The sequence below is a fragment of the Sminthopsis crassicaudata genome, chromosome 2 (genome assembly GCF_048593235.1).
Source record: "Sminthopsis crassicaudata isolate SCR6 chromosome 2, ASM4859323v1, whole genome shotgun sequence".
NCBI classification, from domain to species: domain Eukaryota; kingdom Metazoa; phylum Chordata; class Mammalia; order Dasyuromorphia; family Dasyuridae; genus Sminthopsis; species Sminthopsis crassicaudata.
In genome coordinates this window covers 123,129,575-123,155,871 of record NC_133618.1, presented here as the reverse complement: position 1 = coordinate 123,155,871, position 26,297 = coordinate 123,129,575, and the positions used below count along the sequence as shown (strand labels likewise).

At 37.5% G+C, this 26,297-nt stretch overlaps 1 protein-coding gene across 5 annotated transcripts in view; it reads right to left on the bottom strand.

The window, feature by feature from the left end:
* The window catches only part of RASSF2 (Ras association domain family member 2), a 76,003-nt gene that overhangs the window by 20,390 nt on the left and 29,316 nt on the right, over window positions 1–26,297 (bottom strand). For 3 of the 5 annotated variants that reach the window (XM_074287161.1, XM_074287164.1, XM_074287162.1), the window contains 4 exons: window positions 20,405–20,497; window positions 10,115–10,190; window positions 5,433–5,584; window positions 3,621–3,709 (listed from right to left, as the gene is read on the bottom strand). In XM_074287161.1, the coding sequence (XP_074143262.1) occupies window positions 3,621–3,709; window positions 5,433–5,584; window positions 10,115–10,190; window positions 20,405–20,463 (376 nt within the window). In that variant the 5' untranslated portion in view covers window positions 20,464–20,497. Of the gene's footprint in view, window positions 1–3,620; window positions 3,710–5,432; window positions 5,585–10,114; window positions 10,191–20,404; window positions 20,498–24,360; window positions 24,447–26,297 lie in introns of all 5 variants that reach the window. The other 2 variants (XM_074287165.1, XM_074287163.1) reach the window with 1 other exon arrangement.

The window sequence follows — 26,297 nt, the reverse complement described above, 5'->3', positions numbered from 1 at the left end:
AGACTATAAATTATCAAGCTACCTTACAAGAGGTACCTTTCCCTTTGAGTACTCGAGTCCTTGACCCATGAAACCACTGGTTTAAACCAAAAACTACAACTGAGATCCAAAGATATCACAGGTCTGCCCTTTAAAGTGACAAGTCTTATAATCAAGCTGGTAAAAAGATATCTCTGAACTTAGATGGATTTACTTCAATACTAGAGACAACATCATGCACTTGGAAGATCTCTAGAATAAAAAGATCTGGATACAAATTCTATCTCCGACACTTATTCTCTAAGTCCACAAGTAGGTCAGGATTTGATGCCTGCCAGGATTTATTACAGCTCTAAACACTGGAACATTATTAGAATTCATGTATCTGACTTAGCTCTAGAAGTAAATAGGATCCAATCTTTCATAACTTCCTTTTATCCAATCAACCAGAATCAGTTCTTGTATTTCTTCTCCTTACTAATAATAATAGCTAGTGTTTATAGTGTTTAAAGTTTGCACTTATTATTTAATTTAATCCTGACGCCTGTGACGTAGGTGTGTTATTATTATTATAGCCATTTTTACAGATGAGGAAACTGAGGTAAGTAAAGGTTAATTGACTTGCCCAGGATCACACAATTAGTGTCTGAGGCTGAATTTAAACTCATATCTCCTTAACTCCAAGCTCAGTGTTCTATCTACTGTGCTACTTAATTGTCTCAAGAAACTTTTCTGCCACTTTTCTGAGTTTACAGCTCCCAATGGCCCTGGGAAGAATATTTTCCTTAGTTATAACATTTATTTATTATCCAAGAGAATAAACAGGTAGATAAATATTCTGAGTTATTCTACTACCACAGAACAGTCAAGGAGCTCCTCTAGAAAAAGAGAGTGAAAGGATGCCCATCAGTTGGGAAATGGCTGAATAAATTGGAATATGTAACTGTCATGGAAGATTATTGTTCTGTGGGAAATGATGAGCAGGATGCTCTCAGAAAAAAACTTGGAAAGTCCTCCATGAACTCAAATGAAGCGAGATGTACCATTTACAAAGTAATAAAATGTTCCAGGATGACCAGCTGTAAATGATTTTGCTATTCTCAGTAGTACAATGATTCATCACTACTCTGAAAGATTTGTGACGAAAAATCCTATCCATACCCAGAAAAGAAACTGATTGTGTTTGAATACAGATTGAAGCATAATAAAAAAGAAAAAGAAAAAAGAAAAGGAGAGCAAGAGGGGCTGGAATCAAACTACCAGAGCTCAGTTGGGATTTGAAACCACTGCGCCAGCATCTCCAGTCTGTTTCAGAGTCCACAGGAAGAGTCCCATGTGGGACCAAAGTTGGCTCCGGGGGGTGATATGATGGGCAATCTTCCTCAATGACACCTGAAGGAGGCAGGTGCCAGGGGCTGAGTCAATAGCTCCCACTCTTAGGAACTCTCTACTGACTTTTTAACATTACCCGAGGTGGACTCTAGCCATAAGTAATTTACTCTCATTAAGCAGACAAGGAATTAGTCATTCCTTTGGCTTAAGTAAGGCCTTTCTCTAGAGATCACTTTTTATTTATTGTCAAAGTAGTGCCAAGATAAAGAACATATTAACTGTGATCCCAAGTCCCTACTACTTCAGAATAGACTCACTGATTCAAGATTTTTTTCAACTACAGACAAGAGAAAATTAGGAACAAAGAGATCCCTATTAGTCTGGCCTGGAGGGAGAGGTTTTGGGAAGGGGAAGAGAAGGTAAGAAGGGAGGAAAAAAATAGAAGGGAGTGGAGGGAAGCTCCTTTCATTCATTTCATAGAGTTCTCTAGGCTAATGGATCCCACATGGTCATAGCATCTGGGGAACTAGAAACCCAGGCTCTCTTCTGTACTAGAGAATTTCTCTAAATTGATTGGATCCTCATTCAACAGGGAATATTCCTCATAAATTATATAAGCTTTCTGGAGTTTGAGTAAAAGCAGAGGATGTGTTTGCTACAAACCCATATGTGTGGCTCAGCAGCACATAGCTCCTCCTGCACCCTCCCTAAAAGGGAAATGAGATTGTCTCTTACAACCTCTTATCCCCTAGCCATGTCCCCACCCCTAAGCAGGAAAGGTCTGAATTTGAATCCTAGTTATGCTATTTATTAGCCTATGCATTATATCTAATTATAATTTAATTACAGAGTTATAGTTAATATGCATTAACCTTTGTAAATCTTCATTTTCCTCACTGGATAGAGCCTTAGACACTTACTAGTTGTATGATTCTAGGCAAGTCACTTTACTGTTTGCCTCAATTTCCTCATCTGTAAAATGACCTGGAGAAAGAAACAGCAAACTACTTCAGTATCTCTGCCAAGAAAACTCCAAATGGGTCCATAAAAAGTGAGACACGACCGAAACGTTTAAGCAACCAAAAAATCCCTCATTAGGTTGTTATGAGAATTGGAGGGACAACTTTGGGTAGACAAAAGAAAAATGGATTTGGAGTTGGGAGCCTTGGGTTTGAATCCTAGTTCAACTTTCATTTACTACATGACATCTAACAGTAAAATGAAAGAATTGGAATACATGACTTCTTGTACCCTTGCTTGTAATCAAGTTATGATTCTGTGAGATCAGGTGATCAACTGTGATGGATGTGCCTCTTTTCAGCAATGAGGTAATTCAGGCCAATTCCAATAGATGTGATGGATAAAGTCATCTGCACCCAAAGAAAGGACTTTGGGGACTGATTATAGATCACAACACAGCATTTTCAACATTTTTGTTATTGCTAGTGTTGTTGTCTGCTTGCTTCTTTTTCCTTTTTCACTTTTTTTCCTTTTTGATCTGACTTTCTTATGCAGCATGATAAATATGGAAATATGTTTAGAAAAATCACTATATTTAACCTATATTGGATTACTTACTGTCTAGGAGATGGAGGTGGAAGGGAAAGTAAAAAACATGGAACACACGGTTTTGCAAGGGTGAATATTAAAAACTATCATTGCATGTATTTTGAAAATAAAAAGCTATTATTTAAAAATAAATAAATGAGATCATGCAGCTAGACCTAGGTTCCGGAAGACCTGAGTTCAAATGTGACCTGCAGGACATCACTTAATTTTGGTTTGCCTCAGTTTCCTCATGTATATACTGGGAATAATAACATCTCTTACTTCTCAGGGTTTTTGAGAGGATCGAATGAGATAATACTTGTAAAACACTTAGCACAGTGCATGGTACTTACTATGTACCATAAGAATGTTACCTGTCATTATATATGTCAGGTATTATTAACATCACTCAAGGATTCAAGCTGACTTCCTGAACAAACCTAACCTATTCTTTCTCCCCATCCCCTCCAAAAAAGACCATTTCTTCAATTCTTGGGGTCACAAAAGAGAGTAGAAATGGGAAGAGATGGAGAGAATAATTTGAGATAGAAGCTAGACACTCTGGCTCTCTGCATAATCTTGCCCCTTTATGGGCAAACTCATATATCCTGGCTCCTTCAATTTTCCCTAAGCCTGAAACTATTTATTTCTCAAGCAAGTCTAAGTCAAACTCAGAGAAAAAAAATCAGTAAAACACAAGTATTACATCTCTTAATGGGCCTGTCCCTGAGACCATCCCTCTGAATTCCCCAAAGTTTTACCTGTTGGGCTAAGCCTCCTGTCACTTCCAGGGCTTGCATCTGTGTCTGTTATCTGAATATCTGGAATGGTAACGGGCTTCATTATAGACCTAAGAGACAAAATAGACAGATTATGAGCTCCTTGATGGACTTATTTCATTTTTGCCTTCATTTTTCTAGGACTTTTGCGCATAGCAGGTCTTATAAATGCTTGCCAAATAGAGCAGAGAGGCCAGTTGAGCCCACAGTAAGGCAGCTGTCGTGTGGCTTGCTTAGGTTTTTCAGAGGTGACAAAGCTCTGGCTCTCTCACCAGTTCTACCAGACTGGTACTAGTGTGTGGCAGGAAGTGTAGGGAACCTTCCTACTGGGCTGGCCCAACTCCCAACACCTGAGGATGAAGGCCACCTACAGAAAAGACAAGGGATTCTGGTACTCAACATCTGCAGCAATACAATTGCCCGTTTCATCAAACTCTGGGCCAGAGAACAAAACCAATTTGTTGCCTGTGGTCGAGCCTCTGAGTCCTTTTGGGTTGTGTTGTTTATTTGGGGAAATGCTCACAGAGCTCCTTTGTTCAGAAGGATGACATCCTGGAGAGGTTTCATCTCTGAGGGATTAATAATTTGGGGGCTGCTTTTTGGAATCTTAAAAAAAGAACACCTGGCAAAAATCAGGCCTTGTGGAAACAGAGTATGGACAAGCACCCGGTGGGTACAATCGTGTCTCTTACATTTCTCCGTCTTCTTTGAAACAAAGCCCACAGGGCTGGAAGAAAAGGAAGCTGGGTATCAAGCAGCTTCTTGGTGACCTATGACTTGATGATATCAGATCATACTGTGTCATCTTTCCCCAAAGCCATGTGGGAGTGGGGATGGAGAGAATGGGAGAAAACAGAGCAATACACTCAAAATCATTAAGGAAGCTAAAAAAGAAATAGGTCAGGAGGGAAAAAATATCATTTGAGAATATTTAAAGCATGATCAAAAAGCACATATTTCATGTAGTCTAGGGGATGAAATTTTTAAAAAGGAAAATTAAGGATGAAGCTATGAATTCCTGAGCAATCCATAAAAGCATTCTGAAGAACATCTCCCATAAGGGAAATTTCCTGACCTCATTTCCATCTTGCTAGAAGTGGAGGACGAAGAGCAGGGGAGCTCAACAGAGAAGGAATATCAAAGAAAAAAGTGGGCAGGGACAGAGCTGACATAGACCTAGGCCGGGCTACTACCAGAGCCTTCTCATTCAGACTTAAGCTCTCCAGGCACACTGGTTCTAGACTGGGTTATAACAAGGTTAGTGCTTGTGAATGGGGACAGTAGTGATGTGTTCCAACTTCCATGATAACTTCCTTTTCTTCTTTCCTTTCTCATATCCTCCTGACAAAGCCCAAAAGACAAAGGATCACAGATTTATATTTGAAAGGCACCATAGAAGTCATCAAACCTAACCTCCTTATTTTTACATAAAAGGAAACAGATTCACTGAAGTTATGACTTGTCCAAGGTCACCTAATTAATAAATATGAGGTGGGATTTGAATTCAGGACTTCCTGACTTTAAGTCCAACTTTCTATCCACTACATCATTTTGGGAACAGATTGGTGAAAAAAGAGAAGAACAGATAAGGTCATGGTTAGGGAGAATCATTGGACTTCAGGACCCCAAGTCCAACTTTCTAGCCATAACTCCATGCCAGGAATGGACAGGGAGAAGAGAGAAGAATGCATAAATTTGGGAGAACTATTCAAGTCCCTTTCTTGCCCCACCCAAGCCTTTATCATATACATACACAGAGATATCCCCCTGAGAGGAGGTTGCTACAGTACTGACCCATGGGCTCCCAGGTTGCAACCAGAGTGCCAGGAGGAAGAGGAGGGAGGAGGTCTGATCCGTTCATTGTCATCTTGCATCTGCAAACGGATAGGCCGGCGCAGGCCCCAGAAGATGTTCAATAATCCCTCCACGATGAATTCATCTTCTTCCTGCCCCAGAAAAGCAATGAGCTCATCAAAGCCTGGAGGATGACCCTGTGCCCTCACCCTCTTGACCAAGTTGTCCATGCCCTACAGCTTCACCCAACCTCTATGGAAGCTGGATTTCATTCTCACTGAAGAGAGAATGGATGTTTCTGGTGAGCCAGGGCAGCAGGGCCATGGAAGAACTGGAAATATGAAGTAGATGAAGCAATTATGACCACGGAAGGGAACAACAATTAGCCAGTTCATGATTCTAGCCTCTAGTTTTGTATTTATAGGATGGTCCTTTGTTAATTTAAGTAAACCCCTGGGTCTGATTGATCAAAGGTAGCAGCCAAGAGGTCCCCACTCTTAAAGTCAATAATGCTTAGGGAAATTTAGAAATATTATTATAGTCTCCTATGCATGAATAACTTTAAGGAAGGCAGAATCTCTTAAGTAAAAATGCCCATACACATGTAAATGTGTATGTGCATATATGTGTACATATGTAAAATTTTCACTAACCTCTGCTAAGCATTAAATAGGGATCCCAATCTTCCCAGCTCAAACTCTACCTCCTTTAGGTCATCTTTTCCTGTTCTTTCCTGACTTAGAAGAAATCTCTCCCTTAAATGAATTCCTAGTCTACTTTGTTGGCATCTGTGTGATGGTCCCTATTTTGTGTTACAGCACAGTGGTAAAAATCTGTGGATTTGGAGTAATAGACCTCAATTCAAATATTATAGCTGCCCCTTTGTATTATTAGGATTTTAGATAAATCTGTAAAATGTGGTGGTTCATCTCTGTAATATCTGTCTGGGTTCAGATCCCACCTTGGACATTTACTAGCCATGTGATGTAAGCAGCCAATGCCTTTGAATCTCAATTTCCTCATCTGTGAAATGGGAATAACAGCACCTACAATACTATACTCACCCCATGGAGTTGTTTTTGTTTTGCCCAAATCTATGATTTCATAGGATTATTGTTAAGGCCCAAGTGCACAAATAGATGTAAAAATTTTATAAACTTTAAAGTGCTACATAAATATCAGTTGTTTTTATTATTGTTGCTGTTATAATAATAATAACTTTTTATATGAGGCTTTTAAGGTTTGCAAAGCACTTTACAAATATTTTCTCATTTGTTCCTCATAACCACCCTGGGACGTAGATTTTATATTCCTCCCCATTTTATAAGGGAGGAAACTGAGGCAGATAGAGATTAAATGATTTGAATTCATTTTTCGGATTACAAGTGTCACACTCTATTCACTGAGCTAGCTGATTCGCCATCCCCTGAAGGAGATGAATTAGACAATCTTTAAAGTCCCTTATATCTCTAGATCTTATAAACTTCAATGCTTCAAAGATCTGGGACTTCATTAAGTTAAGTCTTCCTTCCCCTAATACAGCTCACGAGTCTTCAATGATTTAGAAGATGAGTTTAAAAAGAGTTCTCTGGCCAAATGATTCATCACCCAGAAGCTAAATTGGTGCTGAAGCTTTCTACATTTATCCTGCCTGGTCCACAGATAACAGGCAGACAGTCTATTCCCGGACCTGTCCTCAAAACCTTTCCAGCTTGGTAGCAGCTGCCAAAACTTGACATCCAACTGGCACAACCTCCAAAAACCCAGGTCACCTCCACACCGTGATGAGGCATTGAAGCAAGAACTTAGTGGGAAATAAGTCTATGAAACAGTAGAAGCCAAAATTATATATATAGTGCCCAGGATTGGCCAAGAATTTTGTGACCAATAAAATGGGTAGTTAATTGACTCCTAGTGGGACCCATGGAAGGTGCACCCCCATGCCCTGTGCCCAAACTTATTTGTCATGATGATTGAAATTCTTTCATTAGAAATCTGTGTCTTTACACTAAAGGATTAGTTCATATTAATGAAAACATTTGGAAATGGCAATATTCCTTGATCCTGTCATTTATTAACATCTTGTTAAGAATTAATTAATCAGACAGTTTTTTAGATTTGGCAGTTCAATACACTTCAACAACAATGCTGTATGAAGATGTATTCTGATGGAAGTGGATATCTTCAACATAAAGAAGATCCAACTCACTTCCAGATGATCAATGATGGACAGAAACAACTACACCCAGAGAAGGAGCGCTGGGAAGTGAATGTAAATTGTTAGCACTACTGACTATCTACCCAGGTTACTTATACCTTCGGAAGCTAATAATTAATGTGCAACAAGAAAATGGTATTTACACACATATATTGTATCTAGGTTATATTGTAACATATGTAAAATGTATGGGATTGCCTGTCATCAAGGGGAGGGAGTAGAGGGAGGGAGGGGAAAATTTGGAAAAATGAATACAAGGGACAATATTATTTTTAAAAAATTACTCATGCATATATACTGTGAAAAAAAATTATAAATAAAAAAATGCATATCCTAAAAAAAAAGATTTGGCAGTTCACAGTACATAGGGCTCAAGACACTAGATGAGTAAGTTTTTATTGAGATCAGAGATAGTAGGGAAGAGGCCTAGTAAGATCTGTCCTAAGCAAAGATACTTTTCAGGTGAGAAATCGGAAGTTTTGTCTCACAAGTGAAAATTGCTGGACGTCAGAGTTCAGCAGTTACAAGAGAGAGAACTTATTCCCATACTTCTAAGACTCTAGAATCTTAGTCAGGACTCCTGGCTTGAATATGGAAGAACAGCCTATTACAGAACATAAATATAATGCATAAATTTAAATAGAAATTAAGTATTTTTCATCATGTCTTTTAAGACTGGTAATAGAGGAAGGGGTTTCAGACTCACCCAAATATCACTTTCACAGCAGAGAAATAATATGCTATTTGTATGCTACAAGGACCATCATCACTCACATTTCTATAGCACTTTAAGGTTATAAAAACACTTTCCCACTATTCTGGGAAGTAGATGATCTAAGTTTTATAATTCCCATTTAACAGAGTAGGAAACTAGGGTTCATAAAGAAGAACTTGTCCAAGGTGGTACAATTAATTATAAAGAATACAAGCGCTTAATAGAATGTAAACCCTTTGAAGAAAGGAACTATTCATGGTGATCTTATTAATTTCCATGAGTTTAATCATCTCTATATAAATGATTTCCAGATCTAGCCCTAACCTTTATCTTTACCTATAGTCACACATCATCAATTGCTTTTTGGACATTTTATATTGCATGTCATCTCAAATTTAACATGTCCAAAACTGAACTCATTCTCTTTCCCTAAAAAGCCTCCCCTCTTTCAAATTCTGTGTTACTATCAAGGGCACCATTATTGTCCCTGTTATCCAGGCCTGCAACCTCAGTATCAAGATCAATTCCTCGATCAGTGGCCAGATTTTGTCATTTCTACCTTCCCAATTCTGGTCATATAATTCTGTCTACTCAAAGGTACCACCCTGGTACAGGCTTTTATAACCTCATGCTTGAACTATGTCAATAGTCTTCTGATTAGTATCCCTGTGTCAAGTCTCTTATAAATTCCAATCCAGATTCCACTTGGTTGCCAAAGTGATTTTTCTATAGGCCTCAGTGAAATCCATTGACTTCTTTTTACTTCTAGGATCTAATATAAAGCTCTATATTTGGCATTGAAAGTTCTGTATAATTTGATTCCTTCCTACCTTTTCAAGTCTTCTTATATCTTGTTCTTAATTCCACTCACCCCTTATACTCTACAGTCCAATTAAAATGGCCTTTGTGTTCCTCCCACATAACACTCCATCCTCCACTCTCCTTGTACCTAGAATGCTCTTCCTTCTTACCTCCAATCTCTTAGCTCAAGGTTTGAACCCTCAATTCAACTTTTCCATAACAAAATAAGCCTATGGTTTCCTTCAAACAATACTGGGATTCACATTAACATGCCAAGATAATATAGTCATTGCTACTGAAAATCCAGAAAAGGTAGCTCTTGCTGCAAAATTCCTTGGCACTGTCAAATGGTTCAAGATCAGAAAGTGATACCATTTTATCAGTAAAAATGCATACTATGCTTGTGCATAGGGTTCTCCCCATCTGACTTGCAGTTGAGAGTAGGATTTATCTGCCTTCTCTGTATTCCTGATGCTTTACACTGAATAAGTATTTAATAAATTCTTCATTCATTCATTCAGTGAAAGAGTAATTAAAGTAAGGGAGTGACTCTCATCATCTATTTTGGGGGTCATGAAACGAACAGCTGGAAGGGAATTTCTATCATCTAATCCAACTACCACATTTTGCACATGAATAAACTGAGTCTTAATGAGGGATTTGTCCAGTCACAGAGGTACTAAATAGCAGAGCTAGTAGTTGAACCTTGAACTCTAAATCTAGCAGTCTTGACATTACATCACATTGTTCATCATTTAATCCCTTTTGATTCAAGCATTGCCATCTCTGGCTGGAGCCAGGTAATGTCTGATCCTTGAAAAAAAAGTCCAATTCATTGCCATTTATCATTGATGAGGAATTTATTTGCAAGGTGTTGTTTGGTGGGTCCTGTGCTTCCTACCAAAGTAAAAAAGGCCATGTGTCACTTACCATCTTAGGATTTCTTACCTCTCGATGCCGTAGTTGCAAGTTCTGACCCTCATAATATAAATTATAGGTCTTCAGATGTACCAGAAGTTCATTTCTTTAAAAGGGGAGAAAAGATACATTTAATGAGAAGGCATGAGGTTTTCAGGTGTAATGTAGGCACTCAGTTACTGATGAATTCTTTCCTCACCTCCAACCCAGCTTTGGCTCCAACACAAAATGTTAGAGTTGAAAGGGAATCCAGGGCATTTACTACAGCCCAAACTGGGCAAGAGTCCTTCTGCAATGGCCTACAAAGCAGTTACCCTTCAAGCTTTTGCTTGAAGATCTACAGCAAAAGGCCAGTCAGTACCACCTAAAGCTATCCATTCCACCTTTAGAAAGTGTTCATTTTTAGACAGCTTGATCTTAAATCTTTCACTGATTCCTTTTTGGGGGAGAGGAAGAAAGAAGAAGATGGAAAAGGAGGAGAAGAAAGCAGCAGCTAGCATTTACATAGCACTTTAAGTTTACAAAACATTTTAAATACATTAACTCATTTGATCATTGCAACAACCTTGTGAGGTAGATGTAATTATTATCCCCATTTCACAGATGGGAAAACTAAGGCTGAAAAGGAGTAAAGGGTTTTATCTCAGGTCATATAGCTAGTGTTAGAAGCAGGATTCAAATTCAGATCTTTCTGGCTTCTAGCACTCTATCCCTTGTGTCATCCAATAGCCTTATACTGATTATTATTAGCTGAAAGATTTGTCATGGAAATCCACCATCGACGATTTTATAGTTGTTTAAGAATGTAATTTCATATGTTTTACAGCATCAGGAACTAGAAGAGATCTTAGAGAAATCCAACCTTTTCACTTCACAGAGGAGGACACAGGCCCAAAGATGCTAAAAGATTGCCCAAGATTCCACAGCTAGTAAGTGTCAGAAGTGAGATACAAATCCATGTCTCTCCTGACAGACAGTAGCCTTCTTTTCATTACACTACCGTACACTCTTCAGGTTCTAACCACAAAGCAGTGGAGACCCAAGATTATGGGCTTCAGAATTTCATTCCTTTTCCTTTTGTATTATTCCCCTTCCCATTCTATAACCTACTACCATTTCACCCTCTCCTTGACATGCAGTTGGATCCATTATTTACAACTGACCTTCCTAAATGAAGCAGGATCTCTAAGATAAGAATAATGATTGCCTTCTATTTATAGTGTTTTTTAAAGTTTGCAAAGTACTTACCATACATCATCTCCTTTAATTCTGTACACTTTAGTTTAAAAAAAAAACCAAAAAACCTAAGATGTTTTTATTGCTGTTGTCTGCTAATATTTCCTGGACTAAAGCTAATGTAGCTTTTATTCTAGCATTTCCAAGCAATTTTTAAAAATCATTCTGCTGGTATTTCAATAATCTTTCAAAATTTGCTTCTTTATGCCTTTCAAAGTTAGTGGAGCTGAAAGAAAGGAGGGCAACTCTACCTTTAAGTATCATGAATCAAAAGTCACTCAATGATTCATAAACATTTATTAAACACCTACTATTTTCTAGGCACTGTACTAAGTATATCTGGCTGGTGTTTTACTTATTGTTTTATTCAACTGTACTTATTTGTTATAAGGGAAGGTTCTATTGGGCAAGAAAACATTGCTGAGAAAATGACAGTGACAGAGGACAAAAGCATCAAAACATTTTTAATCAACCTAATTTTTTTTCAATTCCAAATTCTCCCCTTCTCATATAACCTCTTCCACACATGGACAAACCAAAAAAATGAGACAAAATAAAACATGGAGAAGGAAATAAAATATACCAACATGTATAGTATAGTTAAGTAAAACAAATTTCCACATTAACCAAATCCAAAAAAAGAAGGTAGATAGCATGTTTCATCATGGTCCTCTGGATTGGTGGTTGGGTCCACCTCAATAAAACACATTTAAAAATTTAAAGTATGATCCTAAAAATTATGACTTTAATTCTGAGTACAAAAACTTCCTTTCAGTGTGTTGCAGTGTGTTTCTTATATGTCCTCATAACTAACATTTATATAGTACTTGAAAACTTGTAAAGCACTTAATAAATATTAGCTCATTTTATCTTCACAACTCTGAGAGATGGGTGAGATTATTTCCCTCATTTTGCAGATATGAAAACTGAGTCAGAGATTATGTGATTTATCCCAGTCACCCAGTTAAATGTCTAAGACTCAATTTGAATTCAGATCTTTCTGCCTCCAGAGCTAGCATTCTATCCATTGCACAACATGGGTAGTTTCCTATATTCACAACCTTCCTCTCCTCCCCAAATCCAAGCAGTCAAATCTTGTCCCAAGATCTCATCTCTGTTCCCATTCCTACCCCCCTTCTTTTTTTCCACTGCCTAACCCCTACTACAGGTTCATTACCAAAGACTCCTAACTTGTTATCTTGATTCCATTTTCTCCCTTTCCCAAGCTATTCTTTTGTAATACAACCAGACTTGTACATGAATCCAATCACATCAATCCCTTGTGGAAAATTATGCAATGTCTCCTTGGAGTCTTCTTGGCCAAACTCCTTGACCTACCTAGCCTAGCACTCAAGGCTCTCCACAATCTGGCACTCAGCCATCAAAATCCAAAATAAAAACTTCAAAGCTCTTCGCCAGTTGGCTGCTTCTCCTTCTCCAATCTTCTTATACTTTATTTCCTCCCATGCCATACTTGTCATTTCTCATTGCTCTTCATCCCTCAGATCTGGGCCTCAGAACCAGTACTCTGGCGCCTTACCTCTGCCCCTGGCTTCCTTAAAAACTCAGCTCCTTCACCCCCTTTGGCCCCTACTTCCAGTGCCTAAATAGGAAAAGTAATTGGGGCAGAAATTCTTCTTTGCCATTCTTTGTATCCATCATTCATGGTACAGAGGAAGCCCTTCATAAATGCTCACTGACTAACTCTCCTTCCAACCTCAAGTCGTATTATCTAATATTCCCTTCACAAACTGCCCTCAAGCCAAACCCGACTATTTCCTTGTTTTCAGCACATGCCTTGAACTCCTGTGCTCTTCATCCTTCATATTTTTGATGAGACTGCACTATGAACCTGTGTGCCTTCTACCCCCTTCTCTGTTGCGGAATGAAACTTTAAAGTCCAGAAAAAAAGCCATTTCCACAAAGCCTCTTCTCATCACCCCTCAGGCAGCTAGGTGGTGCAGTGGATAAAGCTCCCAACTGGATGCCTCATCTCCCAGAGTTCAAATCTGACCTCAGTCACTTACTATGTGATCCTGAGCAAGTCCCTTAACTGTTTTTGCCTCAGTTTCCTCCTCTGTAAAATTAGAGAAGGAAATGGCAAACCCCTGCAGTTTCTTTGCTAAGAAAATCCCCAATGGGGGCTGACACAATTGAACAAGTCATTAGATCATCGATTAAGAGCTGGATAAGCCTTAGACAACCTTGAATTGAACCCCCTCGGATTTATAGGTAAGAAAACTGAAATCCATAGAGATTTAAGAATTTAACTCAGCGTCCCACAGCTAGACAGCATCTGAGACAAGTCTTACTATTCTAAATCCAGAGCACTACCCACTACACCATGCTGCCTAGTTCAACAGCACATGAAGAACAGAGATCCCCCTACTTAACTGTGAATACTGACAACAGAGATCATGTATCATCAGGCTCTCTGAACTTGAAGACTTAAGGGATGGAAGCAAGAGGAAAAACTCTTCTGTTCTGTCACTTAATTTCATCCTCCCAGTTTGAGAGCTGTTCTAGAATACTCTCTCCAGGTCCCTTCTCAAACTTCAAAAACATGTACAAGGGTGGGAGCAAAGGTGAGAAAGCAGGGAAGCAAAGGGAACATGATCAGGGTGGGAATTTGCTTTCCTTCCACTTTAAAATGCTGCTGGTGCTGCTGCTGCTGACTGAGGGAAAACAATCACCAGTGAACAGTTTTCACTGGGGTTTGGATTCCGTTAAGGATCAGTCTGGCTACCTCAGGCAAATCAAAATTAAGATCTTATTGTCAAAAAACCTTCACGCTTGTTATTTTCTCATCGGCCCTCAACAAATATAGTGCATTTCAAAGACCACCTACGTCTTCCAGGGAGATTAGATTCCAGGGCTACAGCCAATGGGCCAAGTCTTGCCCATAAGGGAAACAGGTTGGCTTTGACTCTGCTAAGGAGGGGGGGCTACCCTCCCAAAAGAGCTAAGCCAAATGGACAGCCAGCCAGACAGTCTGTGTCTCCACACTCAAGATAGTTTCTTCCTTTTCTCCTTGGACTTCAACTTGGATCAGCTACTTACTAACTTGGACAGGTCACAAGCTCTCAGGGGCCATTTTCCTCATTTATAAAACAAAAGATGATGACCAGCAAGATTTCTGAGATCTTTGCTTATTCTAAATCCTCTGATCCCTTTCAAATGTTAGTCACAAGTTACTGAGAAATCACAGGGAATTCGTGGGGCTCAGTAAGCTTTGAGTTCTTTTAAAACAGCAAGATTAAATCTAGGTCTTTGAATTTCACTCTGTATGGGCTTGGCCTTAATACCCAATCCAGTTCAACAAGCATTTATTAATCTATATTTGTTCTTATGATTTGGTCATATCCAAGTTTTTTCAAGCATGGAATTTAAACTGGCCAACTCTTTCATTTCAGGACTATAAGCCTAGGACAGTAAGCCAGTGGAAATTAAGGAAGAAATAGAAGGTAGCAGCTCCCTCTTCCTGATTTCCCCCCAGTTGTTAGTATCTCTCCCCACTACTGGGTTGTTTCTGTGTGTGTGTGTGTGTGTGTGTGTGTGTGTGTGTGTGTGTGTGTGTGTGTGTGTGTGTGTGTGTGTGTATTATCTCCTCTTAGAAGGATGAAAGCTCCTTTAAGGATAAATCTAAAAACTTATATATTCCTGACAAAGGGAAGAAGGGAGGAAAGAAAAAGAAAGAAATATAATACTAGGCATCTAATAAACATTTGTACATTGACTGATTCAGTTTTTAGAATACTCTGATGTTTAGAGAGGGTTTTTTTTTCATTCTTCTTTCCTTCCCTCCCTTCTCTTTCTTTCTTTCTTTCCTTCTTTATTTCTCTCTCTCTCCTTCCTTCCTTCCTTCTTTCTTTCTTTCCACAGTAACCTTTTAAGGTAGGTCCCCCAAATACTTTCATTGTCACTTTACAGAAGGAGAAACTGAAGCTCCAACACATTAAAGTGAATTGCCCAGCTTCTTGATCATTAAACTATACTGTCTTTTCAAATAGAGGGAGGGTCTAACAAGTAGGGGCTTGGTCACTTGCTGGTTCTCCTGACTTTGGGGAGGTGGGGGAGGGCATCTTCAAATTTGTGGGGGAAAAAAAAACAATGAAGTTATAACTTAAACTAAACTAAGCCTAAGCCTGATAAATTGGTAAATCCTCATTTCTAGAGGCTTTGGAACTAAGAGCAGAGTGGTGACCCAGTAACTCTACAATTTAGCAACTCCCTAAATTCCTAAACACGTGTCTATCCCTAGGACTGCAGTCTGCCAGATTCTAGAGAGCCAATAACATGGCAGAAGGGAAAAACACTGATTGGGAATCAGAAAACTTGAGTTTGGATTCTAACTCTGACACTTACCTACCCATGTGATCTTGGTGCAATCATTTTTTCCCTACCCCCACGACTCAGTTTCTCCTTTTGTAAAATGAGGCAGTTCTAAAGACATTGTGCTTCCCTACAAGTAAAAACAGAGAAAAAGAGGGAATCTAGCTCCTCTGTTCTCATGGCAATCATCTTAGGAGCAGAAAATTAAGTTGCCTCCAGAAGTGGTACCATCAAATGGTTCAACATCAGAGAAAGAAATGATTTTCTCAGTTAAAATATTTTTAAAAGATGCATTATCATTTGCTTTGCCACATTACCCTAAGGATTATGGGAGCTCTCCATCAGACTCCCAGCTAAAACTAACAACTATTTTCCCCTTAGAATATGAGCTTCTTGAGAACAAGGACTGTCTTCATTGATTATTTGCTTTGCACACAGTAAGCATTTAATAAATGCTTTTTCATTCATACATTTAACTCATATTTAAGGTGCTTCCAACTCAAAAATTTTATGATTCTTAAGCATTCCTCATCATGTTAGACGAGATAGGCAAGGGAAGAGGGCACCAGTATAAACTGATGAAGTCTGAACATGGAATATTTTAAAACAGTTTAGTACTTTTGAGCTAATTTAGTGAAAGTTGTCCTGAAGGACTTTTAATGCAGAGATATGGATTGTCTAGAGCAGGGTTTCTTAAACTTTTTCACTCATAACCTCTTTTCATCCAAGAAATATATGCGATCTTGGGTATTTAGGTATATAAAATGGGTATATATATTTACTGATACTAAATCATAATTTCACAATCCCCCATATTCAGTTCCATATAGGGTCACAAACCACAATTTAAGAAGCTGGGGTCTAGAGGCTGTTTGGTGGATAGAGAGTTGGACCCAGAAGCAGAAAGACCTGAATTCAAATTCAGCCTCAAACACTTAACTAGCCATGTGACCTTGGACAAGTCACTTAATCTTGTTTGCCTTGTCCACAGGATAAGGAAATAAAAAACCACTCCAGTATCTCTGCCAAAAAAAAAAAAAAAAAAAAAAAAAAAAAAAAAAAAAAAAAAAAAAAACTCAAACAAATAAAAAAAAATTGACAGGGTCATGAAAAGTCAGCCAGAATTGAACAACAACAATGAAGGTTGTGGTAAAAATAATTCACATATTTTCTAGTCTTCTGGTTTTTCTGGTTTTCTGGTCCATAAGTAATAAATGATACTACATGAAATAGGAGAGCAGTATCCTTACAACAACCCTGAAAAAAATTGATTTTGTTTGCCTTCATTCTCAAAGACAACCAAGAATCAGGGAAGATGGCATGGCATGTAAGTGAATGGGATTAAAGTGAGGGCTGTGCAAAGTCATCAGCTTCACTTTCTCCTCCAGAGCCATCTGGGTCACCTGGACAGATCAACAAACATGAAAAGTGGACAAGACAGATGAGCAGGGCAGTAGGAGGAAACAATAGGTGAGAGGAGATAAAGAGTTTTCTTACTTTTCCAGCTGCTGATTATCCAAAGTGAGACTGCCCTTTTTACTCAGTATACCATGACCCACTTTTCACAATTGTCTCTCACAATTTACAATTGAGTGCTTCTAAAGAGCTTGTAATTACTTGGCTCTCTCAAGTAGCATTTCATAGCTCATCTTGCTTCCATTACAATTTGCTTAGCAAATCAAATCCTCTGGCCACAAATTCTGAATTAATGAGGCTTTAGGATATAATCCAACAGAAGCCCCACGCCCATTCATCAATATCTGTCTAAATCAGATTTTTCCAAATGAGAAACTAGAAATCCCCCAGAAAATAAAACCTATGGCGAGGTTAGCCTTCTTAGAGCTTCCTTTTCCAAAGAACACCATAGGAGACTATACAGAAATCAGAGACCCGACAGAGAGTAGTTTTTAACGTCCTACTCTATAAAGTAATACCAACACAAACTGCCTCGAAAAAGTCATGGTATGAAATCCTGTATAAATGTTAAAGTGCTATAAAGGGGGATTTATTCTTCTCTCTCTTCTTCATCAATCCTCTTAAACTCATAATTTTAAAATTAAAAACTTGACAAATTCACAAGTATATATCAAAACCCTAAGTCTGATTTAGGATCCTCCACGGTGTCTGTATTTATGTCCATATGTGTGTGGATATGCATGAATATATTATCTCCTCCTAGGAGGATGAAAACTCCTTTAAGGATAAGACTTAATTAATTTCTGTGTGCCTGACACATAATAGATATATAAACACTTGTGTAATTGATTTCTTTGATTCTAAGAATACTCTGATGTTTGCAAAGTAGGCTTTTTTTTTCCTTTCACACTAATCTTTTAAGGCAGGTTTCCCAGTTACTGTCATTATTACTTTATAGAGAAGGAGAAACTGAGGCTCCAAGGCATTTAAGTGACTTGCTCAGACTCTCACAGTGACAGGTAATATTCAAACCCAGGCTTCCTGACTAATACACCATACTGTCTTTCCAAATGGGGGAAGGTCTTGGTTACATGCTAGTTCTCCTGGCTTTTGTGGGAAAAGCATCTAGATAGAGTAGATTAGATTAGATTAGATTAGATTAGATTAGATTAGATTAGATTAGATTAGGAATCTGGAGACTCAAATGCTAGTTCCATTTCTAGAATGCATTTCTTGAGTTATGTTGGCAAATTATTCCCCCTCTCTAGACTTTCGTCTCCTCCTTTGGGAAATGTGGAGTTCGTATTACATGAACTATAAGTTCCTGTAAGTTCTGACAGTCTACCAGGGATTCTCAAACTACTGCCCTTGGCCAGATGTGCCCACTGAGGACATTTATGCTGCCTGCAGGATTATGGCAAATGGGCTGAGGGGCGGAGACAGAGTGTGAGCTTTGGTTTTTACTATAGTCCGGCCCTCCAACAGTCTGAGGGACAGTGACCTGGTCCCTATTTAAAAAGTTTGAGGACCACTGCTCTATACTCTAAGATTCATTCTACCTCTAACATTCTGTGTCCTAAGCTCTCTTCCTTCTAACTTTCTATATTCTATATTTTTCTAGCTCTGATATTCTGTGCTTTTTAAGGATCATTCCAGAGTTCTAACATTTTTTGTCCTTTCAATTTTCTATGATTAGCTATGATTGTTTTCAAATTTCACAGTTAACTCTTGATGATTTCTCTTCATTAAGGGAAGAAATGGAAAAGCTGTGTGTGTGTGTGTGTGTGTGTATGTATGTGTGTGTGTGTGTGTTTATCTGTAGCCAAATTCATAAATATGTGCTCATATTGGTATCCTGAAAGCAATAAAAAATGTTAATAGAAGATTTTTCTCTCTAATTATAACTACCTCAGGCTGCTACTAAAACAAAACTACAATTATTAAAAAGAAGGAAAATGACAAATGTTGAAATGGCTGTGGGGAAGGAGCCCTCTGATGAACTGTTGGTCAAACTGTGAATTGATATAGGCATTACAGAAAGCAATTTGGAATTATGCCCCCCAAAAGTTATTAAACCATGCATGCTCTTTGACTCAGTTATACCGGTATTAGATCAAGAAAAAAAAGATCAGAAAAAGAGTGCAATATCCTATATATGTGAGTGTATATATATATATATATATATATATGCACATGTGTATATGTATGTATATGGGGGAGAGAAAGAGCAACTTTTTTTGTAGAATCAAAGAATTGAAAATTAAAGGGTAATCATCAATTAGGGCATGAATTAACAAATTATGGTTTATTAATATAATGAAATATTTTTGTATTATAAGAAATTATGAAAGAGAAGGCTTCAGAGAAGTCTGAGAAGACTTGTATGAACTGATAGAGCATTGTGACAGAACCAGGAGAATATTTTTTGCTATAACAATATTGTAAAGCAAGCAATTTTGAAAGACTTAAATATTCTCATCAATGTATTAAACAGCCATGATTCCAGAGGACCATTGAAAGAATGTTACCAGAGATCCAAGTGTAAAATATTTACCAACACATCTGTAGGTATTCAGTTTCAAATCCAATGTTCTTCCAAATATACAACACTATCTCTCATTCTTATCTTATTCTTCTACCAGATTGGAACACCTGATTAATTGCTCTCTTTTTGTTCTCCATACTTCTTGCTCATCCTATATATAGATTTCTTAAGGGAATTACTGTATACTGATTCCACATAGTATCTTAGCAGATTTATCCCATAATGCAACAGTATTTAATCACCCCCAAAAAACTAAGATTATAGAAGGGATCTTGGAAGTCATCTAGGTTAGTTCCCTTGTTTACACAGTTTTAGTATAGCCAGTTATTACCAATAATATTTTGTTACAGACCAAATCAAAAGTTCCCAGTTTTAGTACTGAGAAACTACCATACATCTTTAAGATCATATAATTGGGAGAAATAGGAAATTGGTATATAAGTCTTATCAGAACCGTCATAGAAAAGTACATATTAGTACATGTTACAGCTGAATAGCTGTTCAATTACAAAAGACAGGACCTAAATACTGTCAGGAAGTTTCACTTATGATGCCCTTATCTTAAGACCCAATAACAGGATAATACTTACATCCTAAAATCTGTGTCATATAATAATTTGAGACAGGGTGAAGGAAGGGGGATAACCTCTGAATTAAGCAGTAACACTTTATGAAAATTTTAAAATTCTCAGGAATCACTGCTCTATCCAAACCTATCACTTGATTCCCATGAGTGTCCATAATAACATTAAGGTGGTTTTCCATATGCATGTTATAAGCGGAAATCTTACTTGGAAATGTATTTATCTTGTCCACATGGGACTAAAGCTGTCTGGCTGCAGTAATCCATTCTCAGCGTCTTCTTTCATTAGTGCAGGAGAGATCTGCAGTTAGAAGAGGAAAAAGATTAATTTCATTAAGTCCTGAGGATATATATGCATATGTCTTTGTATTCTAAAAAGTTAACCAAGACTACCTAAAGGGTACAGTACATATGCTCTAAAGTCTGGAGGACCTGAGTTAAAATCCAGCCTCAGACACTTAACACCCTAGTAGCTGTGTGATTCAACTGTCTCACAAAAAAACAAACAAGAAAAGAAAATTAAGTAAAAATAGCAACCAGGACTATTGTATAAACCAGAGCTTCTTAAACTTTTTTCATTCACAACCCCTTTTCACTCATGTTTATGCAATCCTGGATATGTAAGTATATAAAATAGTATACATTTACTGATAATAAATCATAATTTCACGACCCCCACAATCAGTTACATGACTTCACATGGAGTTGTGACCCTAAGTTTAAGTTTTGATGTAAACCATTTTCCCCTGTAAGAATCATCTTGGAACAGCTAAGTGGCGAAGTAGATAGAGCCCCAGCTCTGAAGTCAGGAGGACCTGAGTTCAAATCTAACCTCAGACACGTAATATTTCCTAGCTGTGTGACCCTGGGCAAGTCACTTAACCACAATTGCCTCAGCAAAAAAAAAAAAAAAAAAAAAAAAAAAAAGGAGTCATCTCCAGACTCCACCAGTATGGGTAAAGAGGTCAACCATAGCTCCTCCACAGGCCCTAAAATTCAATAAGGGAGAAAAATGTCTAGCAGTTGGCTATTATTACAATATACTTCTGGCTTCAATGTAGTGACCTTCCAGAGGGCCCAAGACCTTTTGGGCACTGTTCACAAAAAACTTTTTAGAAGCAGCTATTGAGAAAACAAAAGTTCACACATGTTAGTAATTCCCATTCTTTGTGGAAATTTTAAAATAATAATAATAACTAATAGCAACATTGCTATAGTGCCTGTATCACAATTATTATCTTATTTAATCTTCACAATAATGGAGATAAGGGCTATTATTAGCCTCATTTTATAGATGAGGAAACTGAACCGAAGAGGGGTTACTTGCCCAGTGTCACACAGCTATTAATTATCTGAAACCAGATTTGAAGTCTGGTCTTCCTGTCTCCATGCCTAATTCTCAACTTACTGTGCCATCTAGCTTCCCTAAATATGTTAAATATTCTCTTTTAGTGGAGATAGTTCAAATGTTTTCTATAAATTCATGAGTAAAAAATGCATTGAAAAGAGTAATGAGAAATTGGATTGATGAGGCAAAAAAGCATTTCCAAAGAAAAGCCCCTGTTGTCAGGATATACTCAATAACTTAATCTGATTTTAAACTAGGCTTGACTCTACTGCCTTCATTGCTACTAGTCTCCCAAGGGTATCATTATTCCAAGAGTCATTGAAGCACAAGATTTAGAACTGAGAGAACTTTAGAGACCATTCCCACCCATCACTGCTACTGGTCCCCTAGGATATCAGTCATAATCACTAAAGAATTGGGAGGGACCCAATCTCTAGGTCCAATCTAGTCATTGTAAAGAAAGAGAGTGGAAGGCTCCCAAAGGAGAGCTAATTTGCCTGCTTAAGGGTACATGGGAAGTTAGTAGTAAATCTCTTCATCTTCCACCGACAATCTGTGTAATCTGGGGCAAAGTCCTCAATTGCTTTAGTTGGCAGTTTCCCAAGCTACAAAAGGAAAGGAGTGGATCTAATGATCCCTAAGCCCTTGACCCTTGTAATTCTTGGCTCCCAAGGTCTTGTCCTTCCTACCACACTAAGCTACTTAGCTTTCTTCTTGATTTTTAAAATTCAATTTATGTTCCCTCTTATCATGGTTTCTTGGATTTTAAAGTGGGAATTTAGAAATTATCTTGTCCATCTTCACTTGACAGATGAAAAAACTGTAAAGTATCAGAGATACTTTATACAATGTCACAGAGGTAGTAAGAAATCACTAGGACTCAGTGAGTGAGCTTTGCTTCACAATAATAGGGACAATCAGTATATATATACACATATATACACACATTTATACACACAGATACACACAAATGAGTGTGAGTTATGACGGATACTGAGATAATGTAGAAGTACAAGTCTCCTTGTAAAACAGTAAGAGGAAGACAGCAAGCTTTGTGGAGCACCTACCATGTGCCACACTGCATTAAAGCACTTTAGAAATATTATCTTAGGAACTGGAAATATTTAAAGGTATTTCAGTTGCTTTGGGGGGGATTTTTTTTTTTGTTTGTTTGTTTCATTTTGTGTTTGTTTTTTGTGGTTGAACTAGAAGCATATTTAAATAAAGACTTTTTCTTTGGGAGAAAATGAAAACAAAAACAAAAGCAACAAATATTATCTTAGAGCAGTTAGATTTTATATATCTTGTCCAGGGTCTCTCAGCTAGTTAAGTGATTTAACTTAAATCTTCCTGATTCTAGATCCAATACTTCCTCAGAGAGAAGTTAAGTCAGAGGCATAGGTATATATGAGTGAAGCAGCTTCTTTTCTCACTTAGCTATATTTTAGAAACCTTCCAGTTTTTTAGTCATTTATCTTCATTTTACAGATGGAGAAATTAAGATCCAGAAAATTAAGTGACTTATACAAAGTTCAAGTGACAGAACCAAGGTTTAAATCCAGATCCTCTGACTTTAAAAATCTGTCCCTCTTTCCACTGAAGAAGAACTAAAGTCAAAGGAGGAAAAACAATTACAAACTCATTATAATTTGGTTGGGGAAACTGAGTCACTAAGCAAAAATCTAGTGGCTGCCAGTAGCCAAGCCAGTACATGTGCAAGGACCTGGTCCCAAAGCAAGTCTCCAATACAAGTTGACTTGGAAAACTGGCTTGTTTATTAGACAAATAACTTTTCCTTTCTACAGTTATAATAACTGTATATTAAAAACAGTAGTATTAATCTACTATTTTTTAAGGTTTGTTGAGAGCAGGGGTTCTTGACATAAGTGTGTAAACTTGCTTTTTTTTTAACATTTTGATAATGATATTTCAAGTGTTATTGATTTCCTTTATAAGATTATACATTTTAATTTAGGAATTTAAAAATATAATTTTGAGAAGGAATCCAAATATCTCACCATACTGCCAAAGGAGTCCATAACAGAAACAATTAAGAGCCACTGGTTTAGAAAATGAATATTGGAAGGAAGACAGGCTCATTGCTTGAGCACTCATGGCATAATGTCAATAGATAAAGAGAGATTTCAGCTACTACAATGGGAGAAGAACTAGATTTGGAACCAAACTGAATGGTCTTCAAGATAGAAGGTAGTTGAAATAACCCCATCACAGGCAAAAAGACAGTTAAGACATAAATATTTACCAATAAATATTACTAAATATCTCTTACAATGTATATGAATTGTATCAAAAGTGTCAAAGGGGCTTGCAGATGCAACTAAGGAAAATCATGGGGGACAGGGAAGATTTTATTAGAATGGATTGGACCAAAATGTTCACTGTTTTCCAAAAGTCAGGGAGATACTTTTCAGTACACTTTGTTGCCAAGCATACCACACTGATTCTTCAATCATGTTATGAAAATCAGGAATTAATATTATAACAGCATCCCGATCTAAAGTCTTCAATCTTTCCTGAATGCAGACCCACTAGTGTGCTTTAAAAAGAACACAATTAAAATAAGGAGTGTCTTTAATTCCCTTTAAATTACAGAACCAATATTTCAAAATGATTAGAAGTTTATGGTAGCCAAACTATGAGTAGCTTTTTTGTTGACCAAATGAAAAAAAAAAATTTTAATTAATTAATTTAAAAAATTTAAACTAATTAAATTTAAATTTAAACACATAAATAACAAAAAAAATTTAATTTAATTTTTAAAAAATACAATTTTTAAAAATGGTTCTTTATTTTACCTTCATACAGACTTGAAAGAGGCAGTAAATAGTTTGAAAAAGCTGTGTTTCTCCAAGTGTCCTTGGTGTAGAAATTCTAAACAACCCTAAGTGAAAGTAAATAAATGGAAAAAAAAAAAAAAAAACTTGTAATTTAATTTTGCCACTATTGTATATTTCACCTTTTTTTTTTTTTTTTAAGAATTATTCTACAATACAAGCTGAACCACTTAGGGGGAGAAGCCTGTTCTGATCTAGCAGATTGAAAAACAAAGCCAATGTGAGCCTTTCTCCAAGTAGGATGCTTATACACTTAATAAATAATGTGTCTGGTAGAGCTGGCAAAAATGCAAGAGGAGATTTTTTTTTTCTCCTGTCCTAGATAGCAGTTGGACAACTAGGTAGCACAGAGTGGATAGAGTACCTGGAATCAGGAAGACTCACCTCGGTGAGTTCAAATCTGGCCTCAAATACTTATTAGTTATATAATCCTGGGCAAGTCACTTAACCCTGAATTGCCTCATTTTTCTCATCTGCAAAGTGAAGCTGGAGAACGAAATAGCAAACCATTCCAATATCTTTGCCAAGAAAATACCAAATAGGGTAACAAAGAGTGAGACACATCTGAACTATGAAAGAAAGCAATTAGAATCAAATGAAATATTTGTTAAGTGCTTAGCACAATGTCTGGCATAGGGTAAGTGCTTAATAAAATATTGTTCCCTTCCTCATCATGGAATGTTAAGTAACTAGAGAGAAGCAGTGAGATACAGTAGAAAAAGCAGCGGCCTTCATGTTAGAAAACAGTCATCCCCTCCAAAACTAAGCCAATAAACCAGAGCATAAATGCTAATATCCAATTTTTTAGTATAGATTATTTTTAATTTTTATGTTTTTAATTATTTTGTTTTGTTGTTTTTATTTCTTCCTAGGATGGATTCTTAAATACTTTGTAAGCATTCAGGATAGGGGGGAGAAGTGGTAGGTGTTAAGAAGTAACAAGAATTCATTAAAAATAAATTATGTCAAAAAATCACATTTCATTTATGGGTAAGATTTTAGATCGGTAAAAAGCAAAATGTGGACTGGGACTGGCCAGAGTCAAGAGAGAAAATGAGAAGAGAAGAGAGGACAGGAAAAGAGAAGACAGGACAGGACAGAACAGGATAGGAGAGGAGAAAAGAAGAAGGACAGGAGAGGAGAGAACAGAATGAGGCAAGACAAGAAAGGTCAGGAGAGGACAAGACAGGATAGGACAGGAGAGGACAGAACAGTACAGAACAGATCAGGAGAGGACAGGACAGGAGAGGCAAGACAGCACAGGAGAGGAGAGGAGAAAAGAGGAAAGGACTGGTGAGAATAGGAGAAGAGAAGAGAGAAGAAGAGATGAAAGGATAGGAAAGGACAGGAGGAGAGAGAATGGGACAAGGCAAGACAGGAAAGGACAGAAGAGGACAGGAGAGGACAGAACAGGATAAGACAGGACAGGACAGGAGAGGACAGAAGAGGATAAGACAGGACAGGACAGGAGAGGACAGAAGAGGATAAGACAGGACAGGACAGGAGAGGACAGAAGAGGATAGGACAAGGCAGGACAGGTCAGGACAGGAGAGGAGAGGGAGAGGGATAGAGAAGAGGTAAGAAGAGGAGAGGAGAGGAGAAGAGAGGAGAGACAAGAACAAAATAGTACAGGAGAGGAGAGGAGAGGAAGCTCACATTTATTAAGGTAGCAGATGACACAAACATGGGAAAGGGTAGTTACTTCTTTAAAAATAAAATAGGACTCAAAACTATTTGTTTATCTTACACATGATAGTATTCAGTAAGCATTTTTCTGAATGAATGCACATATACACAAGCTCAATAAATGCTTGCTGATGTCTTTCCTCAATGGGCTGGCATAGTGGCCCAATAATTTACACAGGAATAAAAAATCAAGTAATACACCACAAAAACAA